The sequence below is a fragment of the Ciconia boyciana genome, chromosome 3, assembly GCF_034638445.1.
Source record: "Ciconia boyciana chromosome 3, ASM3463844v1, whole genome shotgun sequence".
Classification (NCBI taxonomy): Eukaryota; Metazoa; Chordata; class Aves; order Ciconiiformes; family Ciconiidae; genus Ciconia; species Ciconia boyciana.
In genome coordinates, this window is record NC_132936.1 from 62,188,281 (window position 1) to 62,200,439 (window position 12,159).

General features: G+C 39.5%; 1 protein-coding gene across 6 annotated transcripts in view; it reads left to right on the forward strand.

Annotated features, from left to right (window-relative positions):
• Window positions 1–12,159, forward strand: part of L3MBTL3 (L3MBTL histone methyl-lysine binding protein 3) — an 86,368-nt gene that overhangs the window by 16,911 nt on the left and 57,298 nt on the right. For all 6 annotated transcript variants that reach the window (XM_072855839.1, XM_072855840.1, XM_072855841.1 and 3 more), the window contains exons 3-6: window positions 6,091–6,202; window positions 8,419–8,578; window positions 9,591–9,729; window positions 10,945–11,029. In XM_072855839.1, the coding sequence (XP_072711940.1) occupies window positions 6,091–6,202; window positions 8,419–8,578; window positions 9,591–9,729; window positions 10,945–11,029 (496 nt within the window). The remainder of the gene's footprint in view (window positions 1–6,090; window positions 6,203–8,418; window positions 8,579–9,590; window positions 9,730–10,944; window positions 11,030–12,159) is intronic.

Sequence of the window (12,159 nt, forward strand, 5' to 3'; positions counted from 1 at the left end):
TTACTGAAGCATCTTAAAATCGATTGAAGATTGCTTGAAGTGCTTGACTTTCTTGCTGACAGCATCATTCCAGTGAGAGGGAGTCTGGCCCTGCCCCTTGGTTGTAGTGTGGAATTTAATCTCTGCTGATTATGATTTAGGGAGCCCTAAATAGCCTGGGATCCTACTTAAGTTGTCTTTTGCTGTACTTGCCAGAGCAGGAGCGTGCAGGCAGGATCCCATCTCGTCCTTAAAGAAAGGGAATAGCCAGGTGCAGGGACATGTTCCCCTAACCTTCTGAATCCTTGAAAGAGTCAAAATTTTGTGACCAGGCAAGCATCAGGGGTCACATGCTTACTGAGTGCTTTGAAATAAGCTGGGAGCAGAGTACTCCAACGATGAAGAGCTAGGAAGAGATATTTTTATTTTCTTTTGTAAGTGGCTGAGAACGGAGGTTTTGTTTCAGGAATTACTTTGCAATGCATTGTAACAGTAATTGCTAGAGTGCCTAAAGCTTTTCTAGATACATACTCTTTGTTATTTCAGTATTTTTTTTTTTTTAAAGAAAGTAAACAGTCATTCTACTTTCAAACCTTGTAGAGTAAATAAGACTGGCTTTACTGCTTGAAGAAAGAGTATAAAAATACCCAACAGCTGCCTCATTTCTGAATGCTATCCAGCCCCTGCCTGGGGCAGGGGTTCTGTGGAAAAAATAGTATGTGATTGTGCATGTGAAGACTGTATCACACACACACAGAAGAGGGGAATGGTTGAATGGACAAGTTCTGGCATTTACTAACTTATTCAACTTTAATATGTAAAAAATAGTTCGGCATGTAGCAGGATGTGGTTGGACAATACAGTGTCTATCGGTGATTCCTTTGCTTTAAAGAGAGGAGGAGCTGTAAGATGCCAGAAAGGCTCTGATTTATCTGAGCAGTCCTGCTGAAATCACTGTGATTAAACGGTAATTAAAATCAAGAATGAGGATAACTGTTTCCTAACCAAAGATCTGAGTGTAGTTCTTTGGTTTGTATCCCTGGAGTCCCAGGTGTCAGTCCTCTTGACAGACTGCTGTGTAACTCTGCTACTTTAAGTTTAGTTACTTCACAGGCATAAAGAGAGTTTGCTCAATTTACTTTTGTTTTGGATAATACATATTTTTCAGGTTTCTTCTGAGCTAGTCCACAATCACACTGTTGCGGGTTCAAGATGAATTTTATTCCTGAAGTTACTGTCAGAATGCAGCAACAATTGTCTTTATTGCTATGAACTCTTTGTCCTTATCTTGCCCAGTAGATGGTAGTGTTGGCTGTTTTTTCTAATTTACTTTAAAGCTGTGCATTGATACCTGGGCTTTTTTATTCTTTTTTGCCCTTTGTACTTCAGTTCTTCCTTTCTCTTCCTTTTTATTTCTGCCTGTTCTCCCAAATAGTATTTTTACCTTGTAGAAAACAATAGTAGCCTTTATTCTGATTTGATCTCTGTGAGTACTGATAAGATCTTGTATACTCTCAAAAGGGCACAAGTAACAGCAAACAGAGATAATCTCATCTTTGTTACTCTGAATTGGGCACATGCAGCAGCTGGGACTTAATTTGAAACTAGATCATATCTATTTCTTCCCAATAGGTTTGAGTTTCTTAAGACTTAATCTGCAATATGGTAGACGTTTTGCATTGTTTGCAAATTTATCCCACGTAGTGATAAATACACAGAGTATTTTTATGAAATGTGGAGAAAGAGAACTGAAAGCCCTTTTAACATATAATTCCCCCTACATAAAACTACAGAGTGCCTTCCAGCCTGCATGATAAGGCAAAGAAGTTCCATTAGAAACGGAAAGGTCGTGAAGCCACTGGAGGAGGGACAGCAGAAGTCCACGTACGGTGTTATGCTTAGTCACGTTCACCAAGAAAAAGTGAATTTCCATGGTTGAGCCCAGCACATGGTGGGCAAAGAATGATGGGCTAATCAAGAAGATGGAGCACCATTTTCACAAGAACAGAAGCAGCTTGTGCTTAGCCTAATAAAATTAAGTCTGGGGGTACATAATTCCTTGCTTCAAATGTATACCCAGAGAGTAAGTGCTGGGATACTAGAGCTGTATAATCCATAGGGTAATGTTTGGTTAAGAACAAATGGTTATAAACTGACTATGAATAGATGTAAATGAAAATTTAGAAGAAGGTTTTTCGAGAAAGAAGTTCAGGAACAGACTTTCAGTAGAGGCACTGCTAACAGAAAATCTGGCCACTTCTCCGTTGCACTGAAACATGAAATACTTTGTGTGATACTATTGCCTACAATAAACAAAGGCTTCATCTCAGTGACTTATGATACTTGTTCCAGTCCTGTGTAAATTTTAATGCAACTGTAATTTTTTTAAAAATGTTTATTGATAGTAATTTTGATCCCTGTAGAAGACCTTAGCATGTAGACAGACAGAAATGGCTCAGAAAATATTTATAATGTTTGGTTATTATCTATTTAAGCCTTGATTTCCCTCAATGTGTTCTTTATTTGTTAAGTGAATATTAAAATCTTCCTCGGGATTAAATTAACAGTCATGTAAGCTGAAGTCCTGGTATATCAATGCATCATTTCCCAAGAATGTGAAAATGTATCTCAGCTCTGAGTGGAAGGAATTTCTAATGATGTTTAGATGGAAGCTGGTGTTTAATTCCCTTTTGATACTTGTGGAAACTGCTAAACAAGGCAGCTAAGTAAGTTCTGTGTTGTACACTTACCCACTAACAGTTGGACTCATCCTGCCAACTCAGTTTATGATGTATTTGTGTTAAAAGAAATGCAGTAACTTGAAAACGTGTATTTTTGCCCTTGTTGCTCACTTGTACATGAAACTTTGAAAGTTAAATATTCTATCCAAATGTTATATTTATTTCTGTTTATCTTACTGTGGATTTGCTCATGAAAGCTGTTGAGATTTCTTTCTCTTCTTCTTCACCTTCTGATCCATTGGGTGGGATAGAGAATTATCTTCTTAAGAGGTTACTTTTGTCAAATGCCTGTTTGCAAATTTTAAGTGGATTAAATTCATACCCAACAAGCTTTATAATTTATTGTCTTTTAAATACTGAAGTGACAAAAGTCAGGCTGCTTGGTGAGATTATTTTAAAAGTACTTGATAATGGCCTGACTTTGTTTCCTTCAATGGGAATTTTACTGTTTGCTTTAATGAAGACAGGTTTAAGGAAAAGCCCTTCAGCCAATGCAAATTTATGTATTTACTTAAGGAGTTTTGTGACTTAAAAACAAATTTTTACTTCTCAGAAAGCTATGTATCCATCCTCAGAAGTTAGCTCAATGGCACTGTTTCCTTCCCTCTGTATCACCTGCTGCGAACTTCCAGACTGTCAAGACACTTAGGAAAGTATATGGGAGGACTGCTCTTACTATATTTTAGCTTGGATCACCAAAAATAGAGGAAATATTATGACATTACCTTTACGTTTAGTTTTTTTGTCGCCTACTTTCTAAGTAGAAGAGGCTTACGAAAGTGTTGATTTTTTTTCATGGACGCATAAACCACCATTAATCTAGATCCTTTTTTGTCACGCTTCCAACAGTAGACACTAGTTGGCACGTTGCTCTGGCAGCTCTTATCCTGTGATGGCTTTGTGCAGCATGCTGCTCTGTACATCTATTTATCCTGTTTTTAAGCAATTAACCTCTGCCACAAGTTTTTCGTTGCTTTTCCTCCCCAGCTAAAACCAGAGTACGACTTCCCAGGTCTGAGGCATTTTTCCAGTCAGCTACAGAGAGCTCAGTGTGCAGAGTGATGCTGAAGCTGTCGCTGGGGAAGCAGTGAGTGAAAGCAGACATACCTGCTTCAGGTTTGCGTCCAGGCAGGAGCTGGAGGCCTCTGAGACTGATAGAGGCGAGGCTGTGGGCAAAAACAGGAGATACCGAGGTCAAATGAGGCAGCTGGCCCAGAAACGTAGTCGCTCCCTCCTGCCCACTAAGGCAGTAGCAAGTGGTTACTCTCCATGACTGGGCCCATCTTAGCGGGGTGGCCTGACTATTGAAGAGCTGCTTCCTTGCCGGTTTGGCTCTCGCTGCCCTGAAGAACCTTCAGTGAAAGGGTAGCTGGGAGCAGCCTTCCCTGCAGTCGTCTGTCTTTCATCATTTGATGCCTGTCAGTCAGCCTTCTGAAGCCAGAAGGGCTGGTGGGTCCTCCCATCCTTGCGTACCGTGGGAAGACCCGGTGGAGGAGGAATGTACGTGTAGCATCAGGGCTGAACATCCATCAGATCATGCAGAAATATTCCAGGTATTAATTGGACTGTTCAGAAATACCTTTGGTGTATGTATGTTCCGGCTGACGTTGTATGAAGGTGCAGGAGAGTGTTTCCAGAAGCTGGTTAGCAACCTCCCTGTGACCTGTTGGTTGGTGGGCTGCAGCACCGTGTTTTAGTCTGCACTCGCAGCCTGCTTGCTGAGCCAGCTCTTTGCAGAGTTAGAGCTCTTGGAAACAAGGAAGGTTTTCCTTCTGGCATCCACCTGTTGCAGAGGCAGAAGAGCACCAACAGCAAAAATGAGCTTAACCAAAACAGGATCCAGGCTGGGTGCGTAAGTCAGCCGCAAGACACAAGGATCCTCTTCTGAATGGTAACTCCACTGCTCTTCTTTGGCTGGAACAGCGTGAATGTCTGTCCGTAAACTGGAGTATGAGCATGTGGTGTTACTGCATTTGGTTGTCTTTCAAAGCTGAACTCCTGGTCTTTCAGTCCAGATGGATTTATCGACAGTTTGTCCACACTTGCGTGTCTGTTGTGAGTGTAGCTGATCGCAAATAAAAATCATGGCTCCAGAAGTCATATGACTGTGTGAGGTCCTCCTCTTCTTCCTCTCCCTCCCCTCAGCTTATTATTTCTGAGCTGCTCGCATTCCTAAGGACTTGGTGGCTCTTTGCAAATGCTGAGGCTGGAAGGACTTTATTAGTGAAAGAACACTGTTGTGGTATGTTTGTCTTGGGGCTCACCTTTGCTTTCATTCAGAATGGCTTATTTTCGGTGCTATACCGAAAGGCAGGGTCCAAAGTGAGTGGGAGTGATTCATCCTGCAGCCTCCAGAAGCACAGAGATCAGTGTAGTGCCAGGCACTTGTTCCCCTTCTCATTTTCCCAAGGTAAAGTTGCCTGACCAGAGAAACAGAAGTAGGCTTCATGCTGCTGCCCTGAAGGAATATTCTCACAGGTGGGTGCTGGCAAGCTTTGAAAGACTCTCTCAGGCATAATTTTTCCTGTTGATCTCCATTGGTGAGAGCACCTCGCTGCTAGAGACCTGTCCTCTGTGGCAAAGCTGAGAGAGTTACACCCCTTCGCTGCTCAGAGCAGGGACAAAACGTTGCCTTGAGTTCAACCCGTGTAACCAGCCGGGCCTGCAAGCCACGTAGTGACTGGAAAGCTGAAGTTTATTTTCATCTGGTAGCACTGTAATCATGGCGGCATTTGGAAGATGCTTTTCTGCTGGCAGCAGGATGGATATCACTCCCAGTGCTCCTGTGTAAGCACAGCATGTGGGGTATTGTTGAGCCTTGTTTCTGGCTGACAGTAGTATCACATTCGGCGTGTAATTAAACAGCTCATAAACTGCCTTGAGATGTTTGTTTATGTGCACTTTACAGCGGAGAAGTACTGTGTTTTTGGAGGATGCTGAAATTTCTGTACTCTGTGAAGCATTTGTATTTGACGTTCAGTTCCCTTTTCCTCGACAAAAATACTCAGTGACTGGAGTGTGTTATTCTGCTGTCAGTGAAAAGCATACAGTTAGGAGATTTTCCCGTGAATTTCTGTTACTGATTTTTTGATTCTTGTCTATAAGTTAGATATCGATCTGCATGTGGAGGAATCTGTATCAGTATCTATTGCAAATTAATATTTTTAGATAACAAAATGAGTTTGCATTTTGCTTGATAGAAAGAAGAAAGGCTTGTTTCCAATTCCTTGGGGATAAGCAGAAACACATAGAAATTAAGTAATATGGTGAGGACACCATGTGAAAACTATCTTGGTGAATAAAAGAAGATGCCGTAAGAGAGTATTAGTAAATTTTTACTGTACTCTATGCCATTTGTTTTGTCTTACAGTTTAGAGTGAATGAATTTGGGGCCCTGGAAGTGATTACAGATGAAACTGAGATGGAAAGTGTTAAAAAGGCAACTGCTACCACAACCTGGATGGTTCCAACTGCTCAAGAAGGTCAGTTAAGAGGCAGTAAACATTTGCTGTGGTAGACTGTGTTTTGTTTAATATATCAGTTTTTCTTAAAGATTACCCCCCAAAATAAAAATACTTACTTGCTTTAATGCACAGAATATCTCTGATGATGCTACCTGTTTCTTGGGATGTGAATAAGTACAAAAATAAATGCATTTTAAGTTAAAAGGAAATAATTCCACTGTTAAACATCTGAAGCTCAATTGCAGCCACACTTTTTTCTAACAGTAATTTTTTCTAAGTTTAGAATCAGTATTTTCCCTCTATTTAATTTGAAAAGTACTCAATTTCTTACTTTAAATTATTGAGAATTTTTTAGATGTTATTTTTGTTGAGCTGGTTCTCCAGACTGCCCACAGACTTTACTAACTGCCTACCGTTCATTTGTGACCAGAGTACTGTGCACTGTAAAGTACCTTCACATGATACTGGCTGCTGCTCAGCTGCTACCACCAATGTCAATATATGTCTGCACTGTTTCCTTGCTCCTGCTGACTATGCTTTTTTACAGTATTAAAATTAGTGTGTAGTAACCATTTATGTTTATCTTGAATGATAAAATTCTAATAGTCATAGTATCTGTCTACCAAATGAGGTGTTTCCTGGATTTAAAATACTGATGTAAGGAAACACCTTTTTTGTTCAAGGAAAGTTGGTTTACATGGTCATAAATTCTGAAAATTTTGAAACACTGACTCCAGCAATGATGGAGTAGCACGAAAGAGAATATCACAACTGGTTTTGCGATTCCTTACAACTACCTAGGGTTTTTTTCCTGGTTGATACTATATTTTATCAATTTTCTTTTAAAATACACATTCTGTAAGTCCTTTGAAAAGCAGACTTCAAGATTTTGGTTTAGTAATCGTCAGTGTAAGCACGATAAGCAAAGTCAATGAAAGTTTTCCTTTGCAACTCCCCCACCATTAAGTCTTAATTGTCGAGTGACTTTTGTGAATAGGTGAAACATTTACACCAGTGGGAAAGTAGTTTGGGCCTCAGCTGAGAGGTCTGAAGCTTCAGACCACAACTACTCTGTTCTGTAGGTCTGTCTCCAAGGCAATTATAGTTGTTCAAGATTTAAATCTGTGATGAGAGTGGCAAGTGTGATGGCGTAGTAGCACAACAGGTTCTCTCCTTAGACAGAGAGATCACGGTTATAAGCATACAACTTCATCCCCTACGGTCTAGTAAAGCGAAAAAAAAATGTTGCTACTGAATTAAAGTGTGTTTATGGACACATAAACATACCAAGTAAGCATCCTACTACTACCTTACATTGTCCTTGATTAATTTAATCCTCCCCAAAGATAAAATTATTGCTAAAATTTTCCATTCTGAGAGGAAATAGTTGTTTTGAACCACTAATGATGCTGGAGTGTAAATATAGCACGTAAATTATATATTCTTCTAGTGGAGGTAGTCTGCACACAGGAGTTCATTTTACTTCTCTTTCAAAGACAGTATAGTGCTCAAGCAAAAGAAATAGCTTGTGACTTGAGATTTGCTTTTTGAGGGGGTGCAAAGTCAACGACCTGCTCTAGAAGCTGGAGAACTTGACAGTGCTTCATGTGTACTTCAGTGCCTGTGAGTGAAAGAAACAGCATCCTCTCCTAGGCTACACGCCTCTTGTGGGGAAATTGTAGCTTAGGATGAGTGAGTAAGTTAGTATTTGAAAAATTCTTAGTTACATATAAGTGATTTTTTACTTCTGGTAGACCTCAGGCAGGTTGAGCAATAGCTACTGCTATGAGAGACTGTAGAATGTAGTCAGTGATTTACTTCCAGAAGTAAGTTCACCTATTGAAAGATAACTCCCTCCAAACCTTTTCCCCAAATAACCCTAAGTGTAGGTCAAAAATGAGGCATGTCAGCCAGAGATGAGGTGATGGACTCCATGCAGTGATGACTCTGGGCAGTCAGCACGGTGCCTGTCACAAAATTCACAACAGCAGCAGTGTCGATGTGCCAGTGATGACAGAAGCATGAAATGGGTGGCTTCCTCTCTCTTGTGTTGCAATATGAAAACCCAACTTGCTTGTCAGGAATACAGACCCCATACAGATACTAACTCCTAGTTCTTCATTCTAACAAGAGTGGCGTGACTTCTGTTTTTCTGTTTGCTTGGCAAGGCCTGCTGAGGATGGTTGGAAATGTATCACCTCTACCTAAGTGAAGTTACTTTTTTCATTGTGCAGCCTTTTCAGAAAAGACAGGGATCCCCACAAGGTTGAAGGAAACTGCAAAAATGGATGGACTTGTTTTCTGTGAAAACTGTTACCGCTATGGTACCATAGAAGAATTTGTTCCTGAAGGGAAATTTTGCAGCCAGAAATGTGCCCAGCAAGTAAAAATCAAGTAGGTGCTATTATAAAGCATAGAAACAAAGAATTTGGCATAAATGCAGCATGAGATAAAAGTGGTGGGATAAAATGTTAATGGTGGGGCAAAGGGAGATATTAAGCAGCCATGTTTTGGTGAGCCTTCATCGGTTTATAATGTTCTTTCACTGTTTTTCATGTAAATGCATTAACAACATTTGGTTTTGTCTAACACTGATGTTGAAGGCAGTCTTTTTTGCTCAGTGTGCTGTGTTCTGCTGTCAGATGCAAGAGGTAAAACAGTCTATGGAATGCTTGAATCAGTGTCAGACTCCCACCCTGTTTCATAATCATTGGAATTAAGATAATCAGTAATGAGGTGGTTGGTGTGGTAAGTTAATTATAATTAAGTGCAAGAACTGTGTTATAGATGACAGTGAGTGAAAACATGAGCGTACTGTAGTTTCTCAGTTCCTTTTCTTTCAGCTAGTGCAGTTCATCTCATCATAAAAGAAGATTTGTGTTAGTATGTCCATTCTGTATTGCATATTACTGCATTATTGCAGTTTTTAACATCTATGATTTTGTGCATTTTCCTTCCTCTTTAGCTAATTGTTTCAAAGTTTTCTGTTCTGCTTGCTTGTTTAGCAATTTGTACAGTCACATACCAGCTTTTTCCAATTGGGTTTGTCAGCCTTAACAATTACCTTTGCTTTCCTTTCTGTAAACTGCCCTGCAGTCCTAAACATTTCACAGTTTGCTTCTCCATGAGGCTTGGTGGTACATGGGAAAAGACGCACTGTTTAAAGCATGCAGAACTTGTTCAGCGTAAGCTGACAGCTTTTCTTTTGCAGTTGCTATTGTATGTCTTTCAGATGAATTCTTTTGACAGATGTAATTATCAGTAGTATTTCTAAGAATATATTTGGTATAATACCCTGGGACCTACAAACACTTGACCTTCAGATTTACTCGCTTTTTACTTGTTTTATGAATATGAGAAGTGAAATAATATTGGCTTTGTGTCATTGTCTTAACTCTTGTAATAGAGAACCAAAGGAGGAAAAGCCCAGTGTGGAATGCAATGGAGAAGATGATTCCAAAAGCATTCGGAAAAGAAAAGCAAAGTTACCTCTCAAAGAAGAGCCCAGGGATAACGGGGAGAAGAAGGAGAATCCTGATGAAGCTGTTAGTATGCATGATAAACCCATTCCTGCAAGTATTTCGGTGGGAGTTTTGCCTTATATTGCAATGTCAGTAACTTTGTCAGTCTACAAGAGCCACAATAAGTAGTTGGTTCACTTACCAATTTAATTATGCCTCATTAGTAAATTGCAGTTACTGACAATGAACTGATAAGAGCTGTTTTTTATCTCCTTTCCCTCCTTTTTTAAGAACAGAACAAAAAGAATTTAAAGGAAAAATGGTACTAACCTAGACTTGCTATGTCTTCAGCATAGAAAAATAGGAGTACATATTTCCCAACACCTGTTACTTTGTCACTCTGCACATGAATAAATTACTATAGACCAATAATTTATTTACAAAGAAAGCTACATTACAGTTAAGAAGAGAATACTTTTGATTTTCATAGTGTAATTTGCCTTAGAAAATCATAGCTAAAAATTTGGTTTTGTTTTGTGTTGCAGAATAATGTGCTTTGGGGCACCTTTTGTCTTTTTTTGTTTTGGATTTATTCTTCATTTTAGAATAAACTTATCACAGTACCTTCCCATAATGTTTGCTTTCCTGTAATATTTGTTTTCTTCCCAATAGCTGTGACACTACTGGGAGGAGCACAGTTTTGAGGGAGAAGGGGAGAGCTCTGCAACTGCTGAATTGTCAAAAAGCTGAAGACACTAGAGTTGCCAGAAGGGAATTCATAGCCCTCTGTTTGGCAGTATCTTAGGCAAAAGTCAGGGGACACCTTCTTTGCCTCCATGCATCTGTCCTCCCAAATGAGTACTTACTCTGTTCATCTATTCAGGTGCTAGCCATTTTGTATTTAGTAAAGCAACTGTACATTTGAAAAAAGCAGACTAAAGCTGTGAGAGGTTTTCCTTTCCATTATTTTGGAAGCGCGAACATATCAAAGATACTGCTATTTATCTCTGTCTCAGCCAGGCCTGCTGAAGGCTTCATGATCTGTCCCTGGTTTAGAGAAGGCTGGCTGGCTGAGTGCTGGGTGTTGAGAGTCCTGTCTGTCATTTTCACTGTGTTTGCTGTGATTTGTCATTGATGGCTCGCTTTGTTTTTATTAGACATCTGCAGGTTTGTTTGAGGTAGCAGAGAGCTATGTCAGTAGCCATTTAAATGAAGTCACAGTTAAACTTTGGGTTTCTCCATTTTTACTGCACTAGACTTTTGAACTAATGATGTTACTGTACTCTTTTTTTAATTTAGGAGGACAAACCTGAAGGAAGGATCTTGAGAGTCTCGCAGAGAGCCAGGAGAAAAAGAAAAGGGGAAATAACAGTTTTGAAACAAAGTAAGTTAGATTATGAAACAAAAATATCAACTATCAGTTCTTTAGGTAATACCCATTTCTTATTGTGAATTGCCAGCATTATTTCACTGAATTTGTATTCCCTATTGAATACATTTTTTTCAATTCTGTAAAAAGAGAGTGCCAGTGTTATCTATAGCAGTTAAGTTTTAAGGATTGAAGAACTGAGAGAACCAAGTGAAAACTGGGGGAAAGAACTCATCACTTGGAGATTGATTACCTTTTACAAAGACCTGGTTTATATACCTCTGGCTGCATGGAGGAGGATATAGTGAGTGTAAATGTAATTGATGCACATTTTAGGGTTTTTTTCATCCCTCTACAGAGTGCCGGTATTAAAAGGAATCAGACCCACTGAGTTCCCAGATGTTGAAAGACATGTATTAAGCAGAAGTGAAAGTTTACTTTTGTTTCCTTGGGGATCAATTTTGTATCTACAGTATGTGCTGGAAATAGACACATTTATGGAACTGTTTAGGAATAATTGCTATAATCAGTCCAGAGGGACATACGCTGCATCAAGCAGCATAATAAAACATATTTTAAATGAGTGCTGTTTTTTCAAGTATGATAGATAGTATAGGAAGAATCGGAGAATCAGCAGCTATTATACCTCAGTGGTCTACCAAGCACAAACCTACATCTTGCCCTCCAAAGTGTTTCTTATTGTAGACTGGGAGCCATTACCAGAAGTTGCCGGGCCACTAATCAGCACAGAGCTCCAAGTAGCTCTGCTGCACACTAGGCAGATGAAATACTGATCAAAGATGCAACGCATAAAAGTAATGGAAGATCCCCCTCCCGAGATAGAATTGCTTCTGAAATATAAATATTATTTCTACAGTTGTTTCCAAAGCTGAGGTGATGATAAGTGTGTGAGATAGAAGCACAAAGCTGATGCGCTATGGAAATCACTGCTGTCCACTGACAGAATGATCTGTACAGATTTCTTCTGGTTTTTTTATTTGGGAAAATGCCAGTTCAGCACAAGAGATTTGGTATAAAAGACGAATTTATATTCAGAACCAAGCACATAACTGTGTATTATTGTGCTGAGCAACACATCTCTTAAATGTAATAGATAAAAACTGGGTAAATCACAAATAAGATGA